Here is a 25,000-nt window from a genome sequence, read left to right as displayed (position 1 = left end):
CACACACACACACACACACACACACACACACACACACACACTCACACACACACACTTTCCTCTTTCAGTTTGCAGCCTTTGGTGTTCTGAGTTTTTCCAGCAAGATCTAACCCCAGCATGTTTCCTGTGGCCCTCTTGACCTTGTGTGTGTGTGTGTGTGTGTGTGTGTGTGTGTGTGTGTGTGTGTGTGTGTGTGTGTGTGTGTGTTTCCACCCCTAGCTGGACCTGCAGCTATCAGAGGCCAATGGCGAGGTGCGGCTGAACTGGGGCCTGTCGGGGCTGGAGCCCTGGGACCTGCAGCTCTCTCCTCGCTCCTCTCAGGTCAGTGCTGGAGCGCCCCCGCTCACAGGAACCCAGATCACACACACACACACACACACACACACACACACACACACCTACAAACACACACACGCGCACACACACACACACACACACACACACCTACAAACACACACACACACGCGCAAACACACACACACACACACACACACACACACACACATGCGCAAACACACACACACCCACATCCACACACACACACACACATCCACACACACACACATCCACACACAAACACACAAACACACACACACACACACACCTACAAACACACACAAACACACACAAACACACACACACACTCACACACACACACACACACACACACACACACACACACACACACATCCCCTTCCACTCCGCCTCACACATCCCACCACACTCTCCCCCTCCAGACCAGAGGAAGCCCACAGAGCAGTCCTCCTAACAGTGACAGTTTCCCTCAATGGGCATTGTGCACAGAGATTCACTGGCCTGGCCTCGGATGATGGTTCCAGTGCTCTCTTTTGTGTGTCATGGGATGAGTTGTTTTGGGGGATAGGGTGTTGTGTGGAAGAGGGGAACATATTTTTTTTATCACAGGAAGCAATACTTCTCAAGTTCAGTGGATCTGATAAGCCACATATGTTGGGGGGGGGGGGGGGGGCGGGGGCGGGGGGGGCAGTGGCAGTACCTAAATCACACCATTGTTTGTGCGTGTTTGTTTATTTGTGTGTGATTTTGTCTGTGCATACGCGCGCTCTCTGCAGGGTGGATCGGCAGGTCTCGGCACGTCTGCGGTGAGAGAGAGGCTCAGGCAGGTCCTGTGCAGCGTTCGCCCATCCGCAGTTCTGAGCGGCCGCCCGGCACAGCCAGGAGAACTGAGGGTGAGCACACACACACCACAGCTTTCACACAGTAGAGTGGAGAATTATGCTGCTCTCCAATCACAGCTACGTTCTCACACAATAGATGTTCTCACACAATAGAGTGGAGAATTATGCCACTCTTCAATCACAGCTATGTGCTCAATAGGTCTGAAATGTAGGTTCCGTTTCGTAACATGATCGTAAAAAAACACCTTTTGAAATAGCATTGATGTACAGATCTGCAGTGTGTCATTCTGAAATGAAAAACTTGTTTTTCTAGAACTATCCAAAGGGATACAACCATTCGTTGTTGTCTCATTTCAAACTGAAATCCGGCTGCTTTGAAGACATGTGGAAATGAGCCCTAGTGACTAGTGTGCCACATGTGTGCGTGTGTGTGTGTGTGTGTGTGTGTGTGTGTGTGTGTGTGTGTGTGTGTGTGTGTGTGTGTGTGTGTGTTATGGTACACATGATTATAGTTTGTTCTTGTGTTGGTCTTGGTCTAGTTTTGTATATTTAAGTGTTCTTGTCTGTGCCACAGGATGCCCGCAACAAGCCCCCCCAGGTGGTGTCTCCCCCCAAACCCCCCCGCGCCCACGAGTGGAAGCTCCTGGTGAAGAACATCCGAGTGACGTGCAAACCGGAGGAGAATGCTGCAGGTGGGCGTCTCTCTCTCTCACACACACACACACACACACACACACACACACACATACACTAAACGCCTCAAGACTGAAGGCCACAGCAGAGAAAAACAGAGGTTCCCTTTGGTCCATCCTGCATTAACTGAAAAGGGCTGTTTGTCTTTAGAGGATGGCGTTGAGGCTTTTTGAGCTTTTTTTCAGTTTCCCTCTGCTCTGCTGTGTCCTGTGGTGCCGTTTGAGTCCCATCTCATTTGATGGTTGTCTCGATGCAGAGAGACCCACTTTACCCCTGATCTTCTTCAGTGCTAGTGGGCTCTGTCTCTTGGCATGCGGTCGGTGCTGTGCACTTTTCACGGTTCAGTTAGTGGCATCCTCCTCCTCCTCCTCCTCCTCTTCCTCATCTCAGTCTGCCTCGCTGACAGCCTCTCCTGGCCTCCCCCACCACACCCTTCATGGCTCTCATGAAGTCTGCCATCAACAGAGCGGCTCCACCGCCGGTGCCCTTAATCGATGAAATCAATATGCCTCGAGGCGAAGGCCGAACCACTCCAAAATGCCTTCTCTTCTTCTCCGCAGCCACTAATGCAGATCCGATTCATTTATAAAGCCCTCATCCATCACGTGTGTGTGTGTGTGTGTGTGTGTGTGTGTGTGTGTGTGTGTGTGTGCCCTCATCCATCACGCCGCTGCAGGAGAGCCTCGCCCTTTTATCCAAACATTCCTTAATCTTGGCCGAGGTTCAGAAATGAGGAGAGACCAAACAACACCAACATGCTGTGTCGCTGACATTTTCTTTTCTGCTCTCCCCACTCCAACCGTGGAGCAGTAGACATGGTTTTAACATTCGCATTTAAGCATTGTTTTAATGACCACAACAATAGTGATGCAATCACTACCTATTCTTGTATATTAGCAACCCTACATAGCACTAACTGGTGATACAACTACACACTATGTTTAAATCAACCCTACATAGCACTAACTGGTGATTCAACTACACACTATGTTTAAATCAACCCTACATAGCACTAACTGGTGATTCAACTACAAACTATATTTAAATCAACTATACATAGCACTAACTGGTGATACAACTACACACTATATTTAAATCAACTATACATAGCACTAACTGGTGATACAACTACACACTATGTTTAAATCAACTATACATAGCACTAACTGGTGATGCAACTACACATTAATATATCAAATAATAACTATTTGTCTCATTTCAGCTTATAGCTACAGCTTCTCAAAGGCTCTTTTAAATTCAGTTTTTAAATGCAGTGGTTTGCTGAGAAGACCACAGTCTGGCCTTGTTTAATGGATGTCATCCTCCAGTGGCTAATTTTAATGCCATTTCACTTTCGCTCTCTCTCCCCCCTCCCTCCTTCCTGTGCTCTGAATCTCTCTCTCTCTCCCTCCCTCCTTCCTGTGCTCTGAATCTCTCTCTCTCTCTCTCTCCCTCTCTCCTTCCCGTGCTCTCTGTCTCTCTTTCTCCCCCTTCCTCCCTCCTGTGCTCTGTCTCTCTCCCTCCCTCCTTCCTTTCTCTCTGTCTCTCTCTCCCTCCCTTCCTCCTTCCCGTGCTCTCTGTCTCTCCCTCCCTCCTTCCCTCCCTCCCTCCCTCTTTCCCATGCTCTCTTGTCTCTCTCTCTCTCTCTCTCTCTCTCTCCCTGCCGTGCTCCCTATGTGTCCCTGTCTGACCTGCAGGCATCATGAACCCTCAGTGTGTGCTCCAGCTCAATGACCCACCCCAGAGGCTGTGCAGCTCCTGCTTAAAGGACACGGACAACCCTTCCTGGGACCAGCCCTTCATATTGTGAGTGGGGTTCATTCATCTTGTAACAAACATCTCCATAGCGGCTGTACAGTTCAGCCTAAAAATGCCGATCAATGAAACAGCTGCATGCATTCACAGTGTAATGGCCAAATTAGTCATCCGTAAACATCCTGATTAGATGAAGACCAAAGTGCCACTTTAGACAATCTTTAAACAAAATGACTCTATTGCTCTGACGGAATAGTTTGATTTAGCTCTTGACGGCGTTTTGTCGTTCCTAAATATCTTTCTCTTGTGTTTCGGTGTTTCTGTTGCAGTGAGTTGAACGGGAGATCCAAAGAGCTCAATATGCAGCTCCTGAATGTGGGGAATTCTCAAGAGAGTAAGTTCTCCAAGCCGTGGTCTCAAGTTAATTTGTTGTTTTTGAAGAACAATGGGGGATCTCTTATGTGGACTAGAGTTTCGTGTTGGCACATTCTGATTTGACAGATTTTCAGCGCCTTTGCTAAAGATGTAATAAGAAACCTCATGGACTTGCCTAAGAACCACTCCTGCACTTAGGCAGTTTTTGAAGACCAAAAAGACCATTCTTGACTAACACTAATGGACGTTCAGTGTGATAGAGATCAAATATCTTCATGCTTTCCTCTACATGTGTTTCTCCAGGCAGCCTGTTGGCTCAGGTGTCAGTGCCTTTCGATCTCGTGAAGAAGCAACCCAAAGGACTGCAGACTTTTGCACTAAAGACCAAAGATGTGGTAATCGGGACACTAACTACTGAGGTAAAGCCGAATGCCATGACATCAAGCTTGTTCGCCTTGATCTACTTGTTTTCTTCCATAAATGCTTGATTGAGAAACACTGGCAGTGCCCTGTCCTTATAAACCCTGATGTCTTCTCATTCAAACTGTTTGGCTGGAATTGGACCCCTGTGTGATAAGACCTCAAAGGTAGATTTGGGGGATCAGAATATTCTAGAATGCCATACCACCTTCTATACAGCGTAACACGAGGACCAGCTTCATTCTGAGCAGTGCATTCTAGAATGCCAGACCACCTTCTATAGCGTAACACGAGGACAAGCGTCATTCTGAGCAGTGCATTCTAGAATGCCAGACCACCTTCTATAGCGTAACACGAGGACCAGCTTCATTCTGAGCAGTGCATTCTAGAAAGCCAAAACACCTTCTATAGCGTAACACGAGGACCAGCTTCATTCTGAGCAGTGCATTCTAGAATATTAGACAACCTTCTATAGCGTAACACGAGGACAAGCTTCATGCTGAGCAGTGCATTCTAGAATGCCAGACCGCCTTCTATAGCGTAACAGGAGGACAAGCTTCAGTCTGAGCGTGTGCAGTGAGTTCCCTGAACCCCACCCACAGACGACTGCACTTTAGAGAAGCAACCGAATTTACAGCCCTGTCGAGTCCCTCTCCTCTCCCCTGAGAGATTTACGGCTGCTGCATGAAGGCCCATTCGCCATGTGAAATAAAACTATGCACTTGCACAAGCAATGTATCCTCCAGGTATTCCATTTTTGCTCAGTGCATTAACTAAGTCTTAATAATGCTGACCTTTGATTGGATGATATCTGTGAACACTGCGGATCTGTCTAGTTATCTAATAAGGTATCCCCCCCTCCCCCCAGTTCACTTACCTGGAGCCCAGTGAGGTGCGGACGTGGCAGACCCCCACCCCTGCCGCCTCCAAGAGGGTGGAGATGGACCGCACCGTTATGCCCTGCGGCACCGTGGTAACCACCATCACCGCCGTGAAGAGCAAGCCAGGCCGGCCCCTACCGCCAGGGCTGATGGGTAAAGCTGACTGCATACATCTCTGTCTCGCCCCCCTCTCCCAAGTAGAGACATCAAGGCTGCTTAGTCAGTGTACTGAATGAACTTCTTCGTCAAAAACAACAAAAAACTGTCAAAAGTCATACAAAATGTTTTACTTTGTGTGTTTTTCTGTGTGTGTGTGTGTGTGTGTGTGTGTGTGTGTGAGTAGAAACTCCGATGAAGCCTCCAGCCAAAGCCAAGCTCAAAGAGAGGAGGGTGTCAGAACAGCCTTCCATGTTGGGTGCCACAGTCAGCAAAGCCCTGTCTTCTTCAGATACTGGTGGGTGTGTGTGTGTGCTTGCACTCAGAAGCAAGTGGTGTCTGTCCTTCAGAAAAAAAATGGCCACTCTCTTGTCAAGTTACGATCATCTCTTTTCAGAATATCTCCACTTTAGCAGCTGTTAGAAAATAGATGTTTGATACCCATGGGTGGTGTATGGTGTTTTGGAGATTGTTGTTGTGGTGTATTTGAGTGTCTCTGTCTGTCTGTGGTGTTGATTGACAGCTGTCTCTCCCTCCGTCACAGAGCTGCTGATGTTGAACGGGACCGACCCGGTGGCTGAGGCGGCCATCCGGCAGCTGCAGGAGTCAGCCAAGCTGAAGGCCAAGTCGCCGGTGAAGAAGAGCACCATCATCATCTCCGGCGTGACCAAGGTGCAGCAGCGCAGCTTCCTGTCCACACACATACACACACCCAACACACACACACACACACACATACACACACACACACTCACACACTAACACACACACTCACACACACACAGAAACACAGACACACACACAGAAACACAGACACACAGACACTCACACAGACACTCACACAGACACTCACACAGACACTCACACAGACACTCACACAGACACTCACACAGACACTCACACAGACACTCACACAGACACTCACACAGACACTCACACAGACACACACTCATACACACACTCATACACACACACACAAACACACACACCTTGAGAACTCAGCAGCTTTTCCCTGTTAATCTTTCCCTGTTTTCTTCCTGGTTATGGGGAATGATTAACATGTTTATAAGACGTGGGGAAGCTCGAGTGTCACGCTGTGGTGTTTTAATGGGGGTGGGGAGAGGGTGTTAAACACTTCTGACACTTTGGCCCTTAGTTCACAGTTGTCATGTTGGCACTTTTCACACGCTGGTAAACCTCTGGGCCCCTCCTCTGCTGGTGTGTGTGGAGCCGCTGCATGACCCCTATCTGACCTCGTGGTGCGTCACCTGAGCTTTACAGGCTTGGAGCTTTTATTTGGGGCCAAGCAGCATAACAGGAAGTGAGCTCATATCTCAGCCAATCTTTTGGTCAGTTGATACTGAACTTGAGTGCTTACAGCCATGCCCCTCGACATCATGACTTTGAGTTTCCATGGCAACACTGGCCTGCTTGGTCCCCTCATTGCTGCGTACAGCTATATTGTTCTATGTTAGATTTTAGCTCTTTTATATTTCTGTGATCTTTTAACTGTTTAAAAGCAATACATCTAAATCTTTCTTTTGCTATGTTCCTTTATCTTCTCATTTGTAAAGCACTTTTGAATTACCACTGTGTATGAATTGCACTTAATAGATAATTATTATTATTATTATATTGTCTTGGTTTGCCTTGTGTCTGGGTGTCCTGCAGGCGCCTCTCTCCCAGGACGAGGAGCTCGCGCTGATGGCCGGCTACGCCGCTGCCATGGACGCCTCGCTCTCCCAGGTGTCTGAGGAGGAGTCTGCGACCAGGGCCCCCGTCACCGCAGCAACAGCAGCAGCGGTCGGAGAGATGAGCGGTGGGGGCCCCCAGGCAAGGGACCCCATGGAGGGGCTGAGCGAGGGGCCGGCGGGGGCGGGGGCCGAGGCTGCGGTGGTGACGGGGGCCGCTTGCGAGGACTGGGAGAGCCAGACGGGGGAAGACCCCGACGCAGACAAGGCCTCGCTCTCGCTCTGCATGTCTGAGACAGGCTCCAAAAAGGGCAAAGGTGAGGCAGGAAGAGAAGAACAGGGTGGTGTGTGTGTGTGTGTGTGTGTGTGTGTTGTGTGTTGTATGTGTGTGTGTGTTTGTGTGTGTGTGTGTGTGTTTGTCTGTGTCTGTCTGTCTGTGTGTGTGTGTGTGTGTGTGTGTGTGTGTGTGTGTGTGTGTGTGTGTGTGTGTGTGTGTGTGTGTGTGTGTGTGTGTGTGTGTGTGTTGTGTCTTAATGTTCATTCTGCCAGTCAAACTAAATTAAAACCTAGAATTATTGGGGCAGAGTTAAGCAGTGGCTTTGTCACAGGATTGGTGAAGTGCTAAGTAGTCCTGACTAATGAGGCTCCCACCAGAAGAGATGTTGGTGTAAACTGGGCGACCGTACAGCCTGATGGTAGCCAGTGGTAACCCAGTAGCTTCAGGGCGATTGGTGGGAGCCCCACCCACCACAGTGTCTGTGTCTTACTCTGTTGTGTGTTCAGTCAAGAGCTACTGGTTTTTCCAGTAAGTCTTCATCCGTCCCATGAGGATTGACTCTATTGTTGTGTTTTGCCAGACGAGAACAAGTCTTCTACTTGGAGTTTAGCAGTTAAAAGAATTTTACAATGATCTTGGCAGAGACCATCATTCAGCTTTGGCTTATGCAATTTATAACCTTAACCTCAATGAACCGTAATGTCATTAATTTGGTCTGAGCAGCATAGTGAAAAGGAGAGAGTCCGACTGCTGAAGAATTAGAAAAAGAATTGTAAAACATGAGGTAATATGGCTTTGCTATTAGTCTCACTCAGGCCTGTTTGCACTGATTCAATTCAATTGTATTTATATAGCGCCATAACAATACAATTGTTTCAAGGCGCTGATGGCCTGAAGCAAACTCTTTCCTCTAAATCTGCCCTCCTTCAACAGTCAGTCCTGTAGTGATCTCAGCTCAGACTTTCTTCTGATTTCACTCGTGTTCTCTCTCCTACTGCTCAGTGTGGTTGTTCATTATCTTTCTCTCTCTCTCTCCTCTTCTTGCTCCCTCTCTCCATTGAGTTTTTTTTTTATTTTCTCTCCTCCTCATCTCTCCTCCTTCATATCAACCTATCCCCCCTTTTTTTCTCCTCCTATCTTCCTTGCCATCTTAAAGAGGAAGCCTGTGCTAACCTGAAATTATCTGCTGAGTAAGTGTCCTCTGAAAAGGGGCTTGTTTTAGTGGAGTAGCCAGTAGTTGTGCTTCAGATAAGGCAGGACATGTAGAGATAAGAGATGTTCTCAGTTCTTCTAGTAGAGAGTAATGGTTTTGTGAAGAGAGCACAGGGCCCCTATGAACGTTATTGTCAGCTCCAGTGCATTTAGGAGTTTAGGAGTGTATGCAGTTTTGTAATAGTGCTTCCGTCTTTCAACGTTCATTAGAGAGAAGCTTATAATAAGAAGGTCATCTCTAGTGAGCCCCCCTCTAGTGGCCAAAAAGAAGAGTGCTTTGTAGCTTGTTAATGATGGGATGAAAGAAACTCCTAAAGAATCTCCTGAGGCACACTTCCACAGCTTGCTCAAGCTAATTGGCCCGTGTCTTCTCAGAACAGGGACACGGTGGATGTGAGGCACGAGTTTTTACAGTTCGGCGTCATTTGCTGGCTGTTTTGGCTGTGTTGCCTGTAACTTGTAGGCTAATTACAATTAGAAAAACTGGCACATTTACACGGGGCCAATTTGCACGACTTTAGTAGCCTGATGTTCATGTTCAGTGTTTAAGTGTGCTTTACTTAGATGTTAGAAGTTAGATGAGTTTTCATAGATATAGGATTCACAGGGAGTCCCTTTACAACAAAGTAATAAAGTAACAATGCCCCTCATAACCTAAACCAAGCACTGTCACCAAGTTACGCCAGTGTAGTGCCCTAGCAATACAAACTGCAGATAAATGGAGAGATTTTTTTTAACTGAATTACGAGCTTTGACTTTGCATCTTCCCTTTTAACAACAGTTCAGTTACAACGTGCTACATTGAATAGTATGGCAGTATGACTGGCAAGAGACCAATCAAAGCTTTTCCGGGGAGCTGTTGAGGTTGTCCTGGGCTCTATTATTGCACTGCTTTGGATCATTGACTACATGATAAATCAAGGCCGTCGGCCATTTTGGCTCCTTATGATCTTTAGAAGAAAGTCTTCAGTGGGCCATAGTCATTAGGAGCACAGCCAGAGTTAGAAACCCCTCAGCTAGTGTTGTTTGTGATGTTGTGTTTGTGTTGTTGTTGTTGTTGTTGTTGTTGTTGTTGTTGTCTTAATATGTGTTTTTATTAGTGCTGCAGAAGAGAGCACACAGACCTGTAGAGATAGTCATTGCCCTCTGCTGTTAGGCAATTGTATTGTTATGGCGCTATACAAATAGAATTGAATTGAATTGAATTGAATTGAATTGAATTGAATTGAATTGCTGTTCATCCCTCTCTCTCTCAGCAGGCAGCTTCCTCCACAAGAGTGCCAAGCTGTTCTTCCGCCGGCGGCACCAGCGCAAGGACCCGGGCATGAGCCAGTCGCACAACGACCTGGTGTACCTGGAGCGGCCGGAGCAGGCGGAGCAGGCGGTGGCGGGCGAGCGCGAGCGCCAACGCCGGACGGCCACGCTGCGGCGCATCATCAACCGCAAGCTCCTGCACAGGGGCTCCAAGAGCAGCCGCGCCAACGGCTGTGCCGAGCCGTCTGCGTGAGCCTGTGCCTGCCCGTGGTGCCCGGCGCCTACGCCCACGCCCTCTCCTCCTCCTCCGCCGCTGCCGCCGCCTCCCGACGGCCGCCACGCCTGGCTCGCTCATCCACCAACCCCCCGCCTCTGGCACCACCCACGTCCTCCCCCCCTTCTGCTCTGCCCAGGCCGTCCTCCTGGACAGCGGCTCCGGCGTCCAGCGCTCCAGACCCCCCGCACCCCTCCAGCTTCCCCCCTCCTCCTCCTCCTCCTCCAGGGCCTGCCCACTGAAACAACACTGCTCCCCCCCTCCTCCTCCTCCAGGGCCTGCCCACTGAAACAACACTGCTCCCCCCCTCCTCCTCCTCCAGGGCCTGCCCACTGAAACAACACTGCTCCCCACCCGCCGCTCATCAAACCCAGGCATGGGCACGCACTGGTCGTACCAGTGGTGTGGAGGAACACCCCACCCACCCCCCCCCCTTCTTTCTTTCTCTCTCCCTTGCTTTTCCACATTGTCTTTCTTTCTTTCTCTTACTCTCTTTCCTATGCACAGGCTCTCCCTCTTTCTTTCTTTCTCTCTCTTTCTAATCCCCCCATCTTCCCTACCCTGACACATACGTCATGATGTACAGTGACTTTGATTTGAGAGTAGTTTTTTTGCAGAGGCGTTCTACACCCGTGGCCTTTTTTCCTCTCCTACTGTAAAGGAAGGCTGACTTGCCCTCCTGACCTCTGGCAGCATGTGACCATCGACTGGAGAAGGACAGAGAACGCCGACGCGGCGTTGACCTGATTTGCACAAACGCTAGAGAGATTGTCTGCATTGTTAGAGGGGGGGCCTTCTCTGAGAGGTTTGTTCTGTTGCCGACTGTCACATCCATTTTGTACATTTTGTGTGTGTGTGTGTGTGTGTGTCTGAGAGTGTGTGTGTGTGTGTGTGTGTGTGTGTGTGTGTGTGTGTGTGTGTGTGTGTGTGTGTGTGTGCATGTGTGTTTTTAGACGTGATTAAGGGAGACCAGTCAGTTCCACTGTTTTTGACTGTTACTAATGGGATGCATTGCTAAATGCATGACTGTAATCAAGTCCAGTAGCATGCCCATGTCATCCAGTCAGTCAGCTTTGTAGTGATGCTCACTTTACTGTGAAGATCCCTTTGGTTTGAGGTTCTTGAGAATGTATTGTTATTATTGTTGGATAACAAATCCAGTGTCTATCATTTACCTTATTTCATAACATGAACACTATCATACGCCACTTAGTTTTCGTTTTTACAGAGTTGACAAGAGTGCCGTGACGAAATCCTTATCGAAAACGCAGTTTGAATCTTTTATTATAAACATTTGTTTCCCTCTTCAAGACAAGTTTGTGTGTGTGTAAATATGTACATTATTCCCTTATCACGTTCCATTCTTTCATTCTTTTAAACATTCCTTCATTTACACTATAGTGTATAAGACATTTTGGATATGCAGACTGAACCAAAGGAAAATTAATTCTGAGCTGAATCTGAGAAATGCTACCCCAAGACATTGTTGTTGCTGTTTGATCTTCACTTTCATGATCGCTTCTGGTTGCTACCCGTTTGAGGCTCACAGTAATCTGTGACTGACTTTACGATGCAGTAGCTACATGGTGGAGAGATGTGGTGATGCTCCCAGTTGGTTGTTTGTTGCCAAGTTACCACGTCACCCGAAGTGCAGTTCTGTAGTGTCAAGAGGTTGTCTATAAATCATTCCCTTTGCTGATTTTTTTTTTTTTTATGTTTCATGTTTAATTTAATTTAATTTTAACGTGGCAGGTAAGGATCCCTAACATCCCATCTAGAGTGTTTGCGTTGAGGAGCTCCTGTAAAAATGATACCTAGTGGACCTGACCTCCTCAGCACCAGGACCGCTTGCTTCAGGTGTGTGCTTAAACTAAACCAAGCTCTCCTCAGTGACGGGTGTTTCCCCTGGAGCCTTTACAGTTGCTTGACCGCTCACTCAGTCTTACGGAAGACGTCGCTCTTTAAGTCTAGTGAGACCACTTTGTTGCTGAATGTGTCATACCGTATTGTATGCATACAATATGCATTATATGCAATGAGAATGGCAGTCAATAATATACAACCTGAAAATATGCATTGCTCTTGAAATGGCCGGTCAAGGAGTTTTTCATCCTCACTGCTTGAAGCAAACAGCCTAAACACCTGTGCAGGAGTCAGTCAGTGTTATGCAGGGATTAAAAACAGATTAACATATCAGGTTTATATTTTCTAAGCAATAAAACATGACGGAATAATCAGACTGATGTGTCGACTGTTTTTATTTGGTTTCACAGAAGCTTATGAATGCAGTGCAAAACATGCAAACATCTGGTTAACGCTATAAACCACAATTTTCTCTTTGAAAGCAATTCGCTTTCATGGATACAATTGGCTTTCCCTCACAGTGTATACTACAGGCATCTCATTTAAGTTTTTACATCTGGTGCAGTGTGTCTGGCAAATGAGTAGCAGCATTTTAAACCTGGAAAAGGCGTCTAGAGTCGTACTTTCAAAGCAGGCCTCAACAGCGAAACATCAAACTCCATCACCCATAATGCTCTCGTTGCGTCTTATTTCCGGTCCTGCGCGGTTTCTGGTGCGGATTGGAACCCGGAGTCAGGATTCACCGAATGTGTAATCGTCTGAAAAACAGGTAACCCTTTTATTTTAAACTTGTACAACTTTTGCATGTAATACCCAAGTCGGAACATTATAGGTATATTGACAGTTTACACAGTGGTGCCAGAAAGTACGAGAAAGATCATTTTGACGCCGTTTTGACATTCAAATGTACTGGCTCCAGATGAGGTCTTCGTCTCCGTTCCATCCGCCATGCCGATTGTTCTTTGTTACATTTGCATTGCTGAAAGAGACCGAGCAGGCTGAGATCGGAGTTAAAACCCGGCTACAGTTTGGAATCGACTGAAACCCGGATCCCGTTTTTACCGGATTGTGTTTACTGTACCCTCCCTATGCGGATTGCTTGTTGTTGGGGTGCCGTTCCCTTGCCCCTCATGCAGCATTGTTTTGAGTTGTTTTTCCTCCCTCTCCCTATTTAATTAAAAAAATAAGTTAACGACTCGCACCCCTTGTGGCTTACTAAATCACTAATTTACAGAAGTTGAAAACGTATATTTGGCTGTTGTAAATACGGACTGACGTTTAACACATTTCTACATTATCTAGCATTGAGCAGTATTTCACTTGGGAGAGGCGATAATATAACTACTGTCACTTGTTATAATGCCCCCTTTAACCTTTGGGCGGGTTGCCCCTCTCTGTGATTCGTAACGAGTGTAGTATTTGAGTGGCAGAAAAATATAAATGTTGAAATATGATAAATGAAGGTAAACTGCGTCTTGTTTCATTCACAATGTTAAACCATTAATAGACTGATACTGTGTCTGTTAAATCAATTATAGGGTTTTTAAATAACTTTTCTCACATCTTGTAGCTTGTCAACATGGCAGAGCAGGCAACAGATGAATTTATATGTAAGTATGTTTATATGTATATGGAGTATGTTTATACATTTCTTCATTTTTCCTCCCTTGTCTAATTTGTCTGTGTATTAGTGATAGACCTATACGGATTTTAGTGGGGGGGTGCATTTAAAAAAACAATTAAATAATAATAACAGATGACACACAAAATTGCTAAACCTAAAACAACATTTTTGTAACATTGTTTGTCTGCATTAGAGACATACACTTTATGAATACAAAATAAATACAACTTTTAGTGAATTTAACAGCAGTATTTAGTAACAGATAACATATACATGTTATACTACTGCGGGCAAACTTTGCGCATGTTATATAAGCACCATCGACGAAAAATATGTTTATGCTATGTAACAGAGGCAGACCACATGCCAACAATAAAGGGCTTTACACTTACACTTGCTTAACGTCCCCAACCATCTCAAATGACAAATCTGATAAATGTTTTATGACTCTTGCTACAGTTACAATTTTGGACTAACTAATGTTATTTGCATTTTCTCACTAAAAGGCCAGAAAATATCGTATTATACAGACCGTAAACATTGTTAAGAGTGGCCAATTAAATATATTGAGCTTTGAAAACTAAGAATTTAAGTGCTACAGTTTTCTCTAAGGTAAAACAAGCAACTGCTTTCCGATTGACTGAAAATGCCAGATATCGGCTCGATTAATGTGCCGACCGATTAATCGGTCGACCAATAAGCTGTAAGTGAACTTTTCACCCGTGTTGTGCTCAGGGTGTGAGGACTGTGGCCAGTACCATGACGCTGAGTGTCCTGAGGTCGGGCCTGTGGTCACTGTAAACGACTCGCTGGTCCTGAGTCGAGCTCGGTAAGTGGTAGTGGTATGCTATTTTTCGGTTTGAAGGAGCAGGGTTTCATATTGATGGGTTCAAACACATTTGTATTTAATCAGCTGAAGCATCATGGGCATCCATTCATGATAGCTGCAAGGGTGTAACATTGGCCCACGGTGAGATCAAGACACCATAGAGACCTGGTCTCCGTTTCTTTCCTTTAAATCTTTATCTAGGTCATCCCTTCCTGACAACCTGGAGATCAAGTCGGCCCATGAGGGAAAGGAGGGTGTGTTTGTTCTCCACAAACTGGTGAAGCGCACACGGTTCGGCCCTTTTGAGGCAAAGAGGCTACAGCACATGGACAAACAAGGCGTTTTCCCATTGAAGGTGTGCAGTTGACCATTGTTGTCACGCGGATGCTACTGTATTTTTCAGCTGTGGAATAGGCACCGTGAAATATGCCTAGATTAAAAAATCTGAGCCTGGTCTTCGCCTCACTTTGAGTTAATCTGTTTTAGTTGTATTTTGCGTAACCCAGATGTCTGACTCTAAAAGGATTTTTTTTTTGTTTGTTTTAAAGATTTTTAAGAAAGACGGGACAACAATCTGGTTCGACTCATCAAATGAGGATGACTGTAACTGGATGATGTTAGTGCGACCTGCGACAGACCACACCCACCAGAATCTGACAGCCTACCAACAGGATGACGAGGTCTACTTCAACACATCCCAGGTGAGGCGACCACGTGCACTGGAATCAACCTTCATTTTTGACCAGGACAGCCATTTGTAATTATGTGCTCACTGTAGCAGAAAAATGCACCCATTTCCTTTCCATCTCTAACATGTCATATGCACATCATTTGAACTGCCTTGGCATGCTTTCAGCACCCCAATAAAGTGTTGTTTTATTCAAATCAAATCAGAATCAGAATCAGATTTGATTGGCCAAGTAAGTGTGAACAAACAAGGAATTTGACCTGGTGAACTGACTCTCAATGTGCTTACACATAATATACATTACAATACAAAACAAACACAATACAATACAAAAAATAAAAACACAACACAATACAAAAACAAACACAATACCATACAAAAACAAACTTTATTTGTACATTTCATACCAGGAGGTAACACAATACACTTTATAGTAGGATAAAAAAGGGGGGGGGGGGGGGGGGGGTTACAAACACTTGTAAAGACACACAGATTTTCCATAGATAAATAAACAGGAAATGACATACTAACCACACTGGCACCGTAAAGGACTGCTGACCTTGTTTGTATTGACATTGTTTAAAAAACAGTATTGATGATGTCTTTCCCCCTATCTTTCTTCTTTAAGGATGTCCTTCCGGGGTCAGAGCTTAGGGTGTGGTACGGCGCCTTCTACGCTAGGAAGATGGACAGACCTGTTCTAAAGCCGCCCGTCGCTCCAGGAGCAGGTGAAGTGTTTTTCCTCAGCATCATTTAATTACTTCCTGTGATGTTTTTGTCACTCAGCCCACCCCTGCTCCAAGGAAATATGCATGCAATTATTCAGCTCTTCATTGGGTTGTTGTTAATATATTTTTATGTCGCCAGCAGACAATCATCTACATTGTTGAGTCAAAAATCAGTTCTGATGTGGGCATTTGTTTTGGTAAATAGCTAAGTGTGCTTATTCAAAGCATCATTTCTTAATCAAATCAAAGTAAAGCTGCCAGCCTTTTTGTCAGTTTGGTAACGTTGAGTTTGGTGCTTTCTGAGAAAGTGGCAATATACTGTATACACATCATAGGTTCTTGACAAGCATTAGAATAGAGACTACACACATTATAACACAATTATAGTCTTTCACCCAGATTAGTTTGTCATTTGTCAGTACTTGTTTTTAAGTGTATAGCTAACTATATTTTTCAAAGCAGTATTTATACTCTGCTCACCTAGTATCACTTGTTGCAATGTTGGCTTAAAATTAAATAACAATACATTATAATAATAATAATAAGTAAATAATAATAATGTCATTTTGGCTTAAATGCACCCATGGTTCAAGACATGTCAGAGGTGTCCCTGCGTTTCCGTCTTCTTCTGAAGCGTTGGCCTTACTGTATGCATCCCGTTGACTGATGACCTTCTCTTGAACAGCAGACACGCAGGTGATCCCAACCAAGCCAATGGCCGCCCCAGCTCCACCTGTGGGGCCAGAGAGTGACACAGGTGGGTCATCTTCACCAGACACTATGGAACAAAATAGGATCTGCCTGCTTTAAACCACTTCAGCGTCAACTCCCGTTTCACAATGGGCTACTGTCTATTTGAGCTGGAAATATCAAGTATAGGTCTATTTAGATTGTACAGCATGAATCAACCGTCTTGATCTGATTGCCTCATCTACAATAGAGATTGGTAATGTCTGCATTAGCCTTCTCGGAGTCGGCCTAGTGAAAAAGTGTAACACTGTCACACTTGTGCCATGTGATAGTAAAGCAACTGGACAGATCCAGCCTCTGACCCTGACCAGCCTGCCATTTCTTCTGTTCTTCTCAGACCAACTGTTCTGCCACCTACCAGAGGAGAAGACGGCGGCGGATCCGCCCCTGGAAGAACCGCCTGCTGCCCTCCCCGAGTCGCCCATGGAAGGCCTGGAGAGCAAATCCAACCCCACTGTCACAGAGCCCAAGAAGAGGCGACGACGGAGGGGGGCAAAGAACAGTAAAACAAAAGCCACCACTCAGACGGGGTCAAGCAAAGGTCAGTGTAGCGGCACTCCGTTTGATTCTGAGTCTTCTGCACCACAATTTTGAGTTCAGTCTTAGAAACTATTAATTGACACGCGAGCGAGACAAGTAAATCTTTAATAAAGAATGTTTACTAGAAAACGTAGAATTACAATATATCTGAGCTCAAATCTAAACTAAAAGTTCCATACACAGGTATTAAACTGACGTTACGTCATCTGATTGGAAGCTTACATTCTAAAGTTCTTCAGCTTTTAAATACAATACTAAATTATGCATTTTAACCTGAACATTCTTTCAAATCATAATGAAATGATTTATCTTCAGTTACCTTTTTTAAATCTTTTTAAACTAAATTATTATAACAGATGAAATCATGAATTTGGCTCTTACAGTCATTAAGGCGTTTTATTTTGTTCATCTGAGATCAGAGCAGAGCCCACTCAGAGGGAATGTGTTACCTTGATGTGAAGGGGGGGGGGGGGGGAATGGTCTGTTATTGTGACTTATTTCGCCGTCTTCTATAACCACTAGGCTCCTTACGCAAAGCACCATCGGAGGGAACGCTCCGCAAAGAGGTTCCAGAGCTGGGATTGGACAAATCGGACAGCCAGCATCTGGTGATTGGCTCAGATGGGAAAGAGATCAAGTCGGTGCAGACGGCCCACTCTGGGAAGTAAGACGCACAACCTCGACTGTCCATCTAATGACCTCTTAGGTCATAGATCATTCTGAATATACAGTCCCGGTTCAGTGATATGGCTGTTGTGTGTGTTCGGTTTTGAGTGACAGGACAGCAAAGGTTTAGTTACTACTGTTTTCTATACTGTTTATTAAAAGGATCTCTGTGGGTGAACTTTAAATGCATTATCAAGCGTGAAAAAGACTTCCTGAGTACGGAGATGATGACGGCAGCTCCTGAACAGAGACCCCCCCCTGAGCTTTCTCTTGTTTCAGTGGTTTTATGCTGCTCACTCTCTCTCTTTCTCACTTTTTTTCTTTCTCTCTCTCCTACACTCTCCCTCTCCCACTCGCTCTCTCTCTATCTTTCTTTCTTTCTCTCTCTCTCCTACACTCTCCCTCTCCCACTCTGTCTCTCTCTCTCTCTCTCTCCTACACTCTCCCTCTCGCTCTCTCTCTCTCTCTATCTCATTCTTTCTTTCTCTCTCTCTCCTACACTTTCCCTCTCCCACTCTGTCTCTCTCTCTCTCTCTCCCTCTCTCTCTCTCTCCCTCTCCCTCCCGCCCTCCATCTTCTCTGTGTGCTAGGTCTGGCCTGAGGAAGCATGCGGGGGGCAGGCAGGCTGGAGAGCATAAGCGGGTCCATCAGTGCCTCCTGTGCAACAAGGTGTTCCAGAACAGCAGCAACCTCAACCGCCACATCCGCTCCCACGGTGAGTGTCCACTCCACTCCCTCCCTCCCTCCCTCCCTCCCTCCCTCCCTCCCTCCGTCACAAGCCAAACACAGGAGGCGTTGATTTCAGAGGAGTTGATTATAGATACGTTGATTTCAGAAGTGCTGATTTCAGAGACGTTGATTTCAGAAGCGTTGATTTCAGAGACGTTCATTTCAGAAGTGCTGATTTCAGAGATGTTGATTTCAGAAGCGTTGATTTCAGAGACGTTGATTTCAGAAGCGTTGATTTTGAGATGGCAACGGAAAGAAAAGGGTTCTCACAAATGTCTTAATGCCTCATTTCAAGTGGAGATTGTTATGGTTTGAGTTTGCCAAGCAACATCAAAGGAAACTAGCCTGTTATCTTCCTGTGTCCTCCTCCCACAAACCCCTCGGAAACCTGCACCAGGCGACAAACTGTTCAAGTGCGATGAGTGTGAGAAGATGTTCAGTCGGAAGGAGAGTCTCAAGCAGCACATCTCCTACAAGCACAGCAAGAATGAGGTAAAGTCCTCTCTCTCGTACTGTTTAGTCTTTCACATTTTACACCTATTTTGTCTCCAACAAATACAGTACGAACTGTAAATATGAATCTTGGCTCAGAATGAGTTCGACGTCGATACGTAGGAGTGTATATGTTAGGGGTGTAAAAAATAACCGATACGTATCGATATCCGTTTTTAGCGTGTAAGATACGACTACATCGATGCGTGAAGTCCCGTATCGGTTTTAAAAAATACAGTATGAACTGTTAATATGAATCTTGGTTCAGAATGAGTTTGACGTTGATACGTAGGAGTGTATGTGTATGTTCGTGTGACTTTGAATGTGCATGTTCGTTCTCCCCAGCCCGATGTCGAGTACAGGCACAAGTGCGAGACCTGTGAGAAGTTCTTCCGCGTCGAAAATGCGTTACTTTTCCACAACTGTAGAACAGGTGAGAACCGCGTCAAATGCATTTCACACCTGCCACACGGAAATCAGAAACGGATGCTCACTGGTTCCTTCGATGATAACTGTTTTTTTGTTTTTGTTCTTTGTTTTCATTTTTGTACTAGTAGACGACAAGACATTCCAGTGCGAGATCTGCTCGCGTTTTTTCTCCACTAACAGCAACCTGTCGAAACACAAGAAGAAGCACGGCGAGAAGCTGTACGCCTGCGAGATCTGCAACAAGATGTTCTACCGCAAGGACGTGATGCAAGACCACCAGAGACGCCACGTGATGGGTGAGTCAGACTCAGCACCCCCCCGCGGTCCTCATATTCCCATGGTCTCGCTCTGTGCCGCGACACGCTGACGTCTGATTACATCTAGAGGGACTCAAGCCCTTGTTTTCAAAGGGATTGTAAAATTAAGTCATTTTAAATCATTAATGAATGAATGCCATTTTAAATGGATATTGTGGTCAGAATTACTTACAGACAACTGGAGTGGTACTGCAGATTTATTCACGATACCGGGAGCACTGTTACAATCATTACAATCAGTTACAAACTCAAACTCCTCTGGGCATAGTCTCATCTTATAGTTTTACAGACTCCTCCTCAGGCCTCTTACAATGTAGTCACCTGGCATTCACCAGAGATAAGACTATTTACATCGGACCCACTTAACTGACTCTCTTAGCTCATAAAAACATTTCACAACAGGTCAGACAGAACACATGGTCAACTCAGTTTCCAATTCAATTCAAGTTATACTATGGAATACTATACTAACCTAATGAATTAAATGAGAAACATATACATTTTATCCTACATTATGTCAACGTGTCCCCAGGCCCAAAGAGTATGAGGAGGGAGGAGACGGAAGGCTCCGGTGAGGAGGGGACCAAATACAGGAAAGAGCCCTCGGCCTGCCCCATCTGTGGCAAGGTGAGGGGACACGTGTGTGTGTGTGTGTGTGGTGTGTGTGTGTGTCTGTGTGGGTGTGTGTGGCAAGGTGAGGGAGACGGGGAGAGACAGCTGCTGCATCGGCTCCAGATCAGAGCCTGAACCAATTCAGTTACCTTCAACTCTCAAGTTTGTGTAGAGCACTGTCTCACTATTTGATTCTGTTTTTCTACGTGTGTGTGTGTGTCTGTGTGTGTGTGTCTGTCTGTGTGTGTGTGTGTCTGTGTGTCTGTGTGTCTGTGTGTCTGTGTGTCTGTGTGTGTGTGTGTGTGTCTGTCTGTGTGTGTGTGTGTCTGTGTGTCTGTGTGTCTGTGTGTCTGTGTGTGTGTGTGTGTGTGTGTGTGTCTCTGTGGGTGTGTGTGTCTGTGTGTGTCTGTGTCTGTGTGTGTCTGTGTCTGTGTGTGTGTGTCTGTGTGTGTGTGTCTGTGTGTGTCTGTCTGTGTGTGTGTGTGTGTCTGTGTGTTTCCCCGCACAGGTGTTCTCCTGCCGAAGCAACATGAACAAACACCTGCTGACTCACGGAGATAAGAAGTACACGTGTGAAATCTGCGGGCGCAGGTTCTTCCGCGTCGACGTCCTCAGAGACCACATACACGTCCACTTCAAGGTGCCACAGTCCCACGCTTCCCACAACGGCAGAATGAAAACATTACATTTAAACATACCCGTTTGTCTTGGTGGAGACTACTTTAACACGTGCCTGTGGTTAAACTGGTAGACCAAGGTGCTAGCAACACCAAGAGGGCACCCATACTGATGAAACATATATCTGTAGAATACGTCATTGGATTTGATTTGGATGAACAGTCTTTAAAGAAGCATTCCGGATCAATTGCTATTCGCTAACGATATGCTAGCGGCTAAAACTAACAAAATCTCTTGAAATGGGCTGACCTTGACATTATGACAAACTATTTACTTAACAACTGTCCTAACACAGTCAAACATCAAGCAAGTGCAACACAAGACGAAGCAAGACGGCAAATAAGCTACTTACTAGTTCGGCAGACAGTAGAAAGCAGGGCGGCATCAGGCAATCTTACATTTAGCACATTACATTTATCCTAACCCTAATCATAAAGTATAATTGTTGCATACTGTTTCTTTAAGCCATGTTGTTTCCTGTAGTCTGGGGAAAGCTCCCGTGCTGATTTGGGTGTCTCGGAGGTGGTTCTGACCCCCCCTGGCTGCTGTTTCCTTCATCCAGGACATTGCGTTGATGGATGAGCTGGAGAGGGAGGAGTTTATCAAGAAGATTGGCATCTCCATGGAGGACAGCGATGATCAGTCTGATGAGGAGGATGGCAAGGACGACCCGGAGCATCACAAATACACCTGCAAGAAATGCCAGGTGAGGCTGGGCGAAGCACGCTTAGGGGTCCTTTCACAAGGGCAGACACAGGGCTCATTCCACAAGGGCAGCCACAGGGGTATGGCACTGGGGCATCAGGGCAGCCACAGGGGTATGGCACTGGGGCATCAGGGCAGCCACAGGGGTATGGCACTGGGGCATCAGGGCAGCCACAGGGGTATGGCACTGGGGCATCAGGGCAGCCACAGGGGTATGGCACTGGGGCATCAGGGCAGCCACAGGGGTATGGCACTGGGGCATCAGGGCAGCCACAGGGGTATGACACTGGGGCATCAGGGCAGACACAGGGGTATGACACTGGGGCATCAGTGGCTCAGGTCGTTTCGCAATTAGCAATCGGAAGGTTGCTAGTTTGATACCGACCCTCCTCACCAAGTATTGAAGTGTCCTTGAGCAAGACACTGAACCCGCCCCAACTGCTCCTGGTGTGCATTCGGTCTATGAATGGATAGATGTCTGACTCCTTAATGTCAGTTAAAAGTGCTTTGAGCGCTCTTTGTGTTGAAAAGCGCTATATATTACTATATCCACTAGTAGTAATAATAATAATAATAATAATAATAATTCATTTTATTTTTAATGCACTTTTCATTCCAAAGAATCTCAGAGTACCTACATATTAGAAATTAACTAAAATATCAATAAATTAAAAATAACTCTCAATCTCTCTGTCTCTCTGTCTCTCTGTCTCCCTCTCTGTCTCTCTGTCTCCCTCTCTGTCTCCCTCCTTCACTGCATGCTGTACTCAGGTCACCTTCGCTAAGGGCCGTGACTACCTGAGGCACATCATGGACCTGCACAAGGAGTGGGGTTACGGCTGTGGCATCTGCAACCGACGCTTCGCCCTGAAGGCCACCTACAACGCCCACCTGGTCATCCACCGCGAGCAGCTACCTGACCCTGCTGTCCAGCGGTAAGACAGCCCTGCAGGGTCCAGTGAGGTCCCCCCCCCCCCCCCCCCTTCCCCAGATCACTTTACATGCATTGATCTCCAGATGAGATAGAATATAGCAAGACCTGTTGCCATGGAAATCATTATGATGGAACCTAGAATGCAGTGGGTGAAATTGTATACGCTATCTGAAAAAAAGGTTTTATGGCAGCCTGAAGCTCAAGGTGTACAGGACTAACACAAACAATAGACAGAGCAGTGCTGAGCAGCGGGAGACAGGAATGCTTCAGGTGCGTACAGGCTTCTTGAGAGGTGCTTTCATGCACGCAGATAAAGGGTTGTCGGGAGGGATGAGGCTGTGTTATCTTATCGTGTCGGGATCTCTGCTCCAAAGGAAGCGTGAGGAATTGTAATTCGGCTCCTCCGTTCGGTTTTCCTCCCTCCCTAAAGCTAAATTCACGCGTGTGAAATGTGTTCTGTTTTCCTCCCTCCCTAAAGCTAAATTCACGCGTGTAAAATGTGTTTTGTTTGCCTCTCTCCCTCCCTAAAGCTTTCTTCACCCCTGTGAAATGTGTTCTGTTTGCCTCTCTCCCTAAAGCTAAATTCACGCGTGTAAAATGTGTTCTGTTTGCCTCTCCCTCCCTAAAGCTTTCTTCACCCCTGTGAAATGTGTTCTGTTTGCCTCTCTCCCTAAAGCTAAATTCACGCGTGTAAAATGTGTTTTGTTTGCCTCTCTCCTTAAAGCTATATCCATGCGTGTGAAGTGTGTTTGCCTCTCTCCCTAAAGCTATATTCACGCGTGTGAAATGTGTTTTGTTTGCCTCTCTCCTTAAAGCTATATCCATGCGTGTGAAGTGTGTTTGCCTCTCTCCCTAAAGCTATATTCACGCGTGTGAAATGTGTTTTGTTTGCCTCTCTCCCTAAAGCTAAATTCACGCGTGTAAAATGTGTTTTGTTTTCCTCTCTCCCTAAAGCTATATCCACCCGTGTGAAATGTGTGGACGGATCTTTAACAGCATCGGCAACCTGGAGAGACACAGAATTATACACACTGGTAAGGCTACCGCATCTGATGTGCCGACACACCACTGTGTCCCGACATATAGGCGCTACATGACAACAGTGACCACACAAAGAGCCTCAGACTCTGGGCCACATGCGGCCCTGATCCGGCCCAGCTCTGACCCATGACCTTTCAGTGTCATGTGTTCACATCGCTTAAAGCCAGGAGTTTTATTTCAATCTTTTTTCGGTTTTTAAAATGTCAGGCAGCGGATTTGACATAAAATGGGAGGCTGTTCATTAATTTGTTATTTCGTGGTGAGCACTCTCACACACACGCACGCACGCACGCACGCACGCACGCACGCACGCACGCACGCACACACATACAAATACACACACAGACGTGCAGACACACACAAACACAAACATACACACACACACACACACACACACACACACACACAAAGCTGCTGTTCTGGATGAGGTAACTATCTAGCTCAGCCAGACAACACATTTCTTTCTTCCCTCCGTCTCTGCTGTGCAGGAGTGAAGAGTCACGCCTGTGAGAAGTGTGGCAAGTCCTTCGCCAGGAAGGACATGCTGAAGGAGCACCTCCGAGTTCACGACAACATCCGAGACTTCCTGTGCGCAGAGTGTGGCAAAGGTGAGCTCCGTGATTTATAATAATAATAATAATAATTCATTTTATTTGAACGCACTTTTCATTCACAGGAATCTCAAGAGTGCCTACATATTAGAAACTAACTATAATAATACAATAAAATTAAATTTGACACCTTAATCATAAGAAATGGTGTAGGAAAAGAATTGCTGATGTATTGATGCCAGTCATGCCAGAACCAAAGGGTCAGTCGGTCCCGCACTGAAGAGTGTGTCAGCCTCACTACTGACACGTGAGCAAGAGACCCCTAACTCTAGCGGCTGACACCGCCACCCCTGAGCGTTTTTAGTTTCCTTGAGTTTAAGCCTCCTTGTTAACACACCGGTCTCCTAAGGCTGCTGGCTTGGTCCCAGTGGCAAGACTGTGGCTGTGGCTGTTTCTCACAGCTTAGGTTACACCTCGGGATAAGAAAAGGGACCTCTATGAGTCCACTGGGATTCCCGTAACACTTCGGGGGCGTTGCTCTCCTTTGGCGCTGCGTGGTGGTGACCTTGGCCGGTAACTTGTCTGTGATCTCTATTTCCCCTCCGGCAGGAATGAAAACCAAACATGCGCTCAGGCACCACATGAAGCTGCACAAAGGCATCAAGGAGTACGAGTGCAA

General features: G+C 46.2%; 2 protein-coding genes across 2 annotated transcripts in view; both read left to right on the top strand.

The window, feature by feature from the left end:
• c2cd2 (C2 calcium dependent domain containing 2) overlaps nucleotides 1-10,124 on the top strand; it is a gene marked incomplete at its 3' end in the record, with an annotated part of 15,789 nt that extends 5,665 nt beyond the window's left edge. The window contains exons 4-14 of the mRNA XM_080855424.1: nucleotides 220-321; nucleotides 1,092-1,208; nucleotides 1,732-1,849; nucleotides 3,548-3,656; nucleotides 3,935-3,999; nucleotides 4,284-4,399; nucleotides 5,269-5,434; nucleotides 5,625-5,735; nucleotides 5,982-6,109; nucleotides 7,109-7,445; nucleotides 9,874-10,124. Coding sequence (XP_080711550.1) covers nucleotides 220-321; nucleotides 1,092-1,208; nucleotides 1,732-1,849; nucleotides 3,548-3,656; nucleotides 3,935-3,999; nucleotides 4,284-4,399; nucleotides 5,269-5,434; nucleotides 5,625-5,735; nucleotides 5,982-6,109; nucleotides 7,109-7,445; nucleotides 9,874-10,124 — 1,620 coding nt within the window. The remainder of the gene's footprint in view (nucleotides 1-219; nucleotides 322-1,091; nucleotides 1,209-1,731; nucleotides 1,850-3,547; nucleotides 3,657-3,934; nucleotides 4,000-4,283; nucleotides 4,400-5,268; nucleotides 5,435-5,624; nucleotides 5,736-5,981; nucleotides 6,110-7,108; nucleotides 7,446-9,873) is intronic.
• A 2,638-nt stretch (nucleotides 10,125-12,762) lies between these two features.
• LOC308378277 (PR domain zinc finger protein 15-like) overlaps nucleotides 12,763-25,000 on the top strand; it is a gene marked incomplete at its 3' end in the record, with an annotated part of 16,960 nt that continues 4,722 nt past the window's right edge. Inside the window, 20 exon segments of the mRNA XM_080855139.1 lie at nucleotides 12,763-12,777; nucleotides 13,579-13,618; nucleotides 14,368-14,461; nucleotides 14,663-14,816; nucleotides 15,010-15,162; nucleotides 15,778-15,877; nucleotides 16,566-16,634; nucleotides 16,965-17,168; nucleotides 17,690-17,831; nucleotides 18,424-18,548; nucleotides 18,960-19,054; nucleotides 19,400-19,512; nucleotides 19,514-19,779; nucleotides 20,333-20,427; nucleotides 20,921-21,052; nucleotides 21,653-21,796; nucleotides 22,567-22,730; nucleotides 23,684-23,763; nucleotides 24,259-24,378; nucleotides 24,931-25,000. The exon segment at nucleotides 24,931-25,000 is cut by the window's right edge and continues 62 nt beyond it. Coding sequence (XP_080711265.1) covers nucleotides 13,588-13,618; nucleotides 14,368-14,461; nucleotides 14,663-14,816; nucleotides 15,010-15,162; nucleotides 15,778-15,877; nucleotides 16,566-16,634; nucleotides 16,965-17,168; nucleotides 17,690-17,831; nucleotides 18,424-18,548; nucleotides 18,960-19,054; nucleotides 19,400-19,512; nucleotides 19,514-19,779; nucleotides 20,333-20,427; nucleotides 20,921-21,052; nucleotides 21,653-21,796; nucleotides 22,567-22,730; nucleotides 23,684-23,763; nucleotides 24,259-24,378; nucleotides 24,931-25,000 — 2,351 coding nt within the window. The 5' untranslated portion in view covers nucleotides 12,763-12,777; nucleotides 13,579-13,587.

The sequence above is a fragment of the Sprattus sprattus genome (genome assembly GCF_963457725.1).
Source record: "Sprattus sprattus genome assembly, chromosome: 1".
NCBI lineage: Eukaryota > Metazoa > Chordata > Actinopteri > Clupeiformes > Clupeidae > Sprattus > Sprattus sprattus.
Note: the sequence above shows the minus strand (reverse complement) of the source record. Positions and strands in the feature narration are given on the sequence as shown.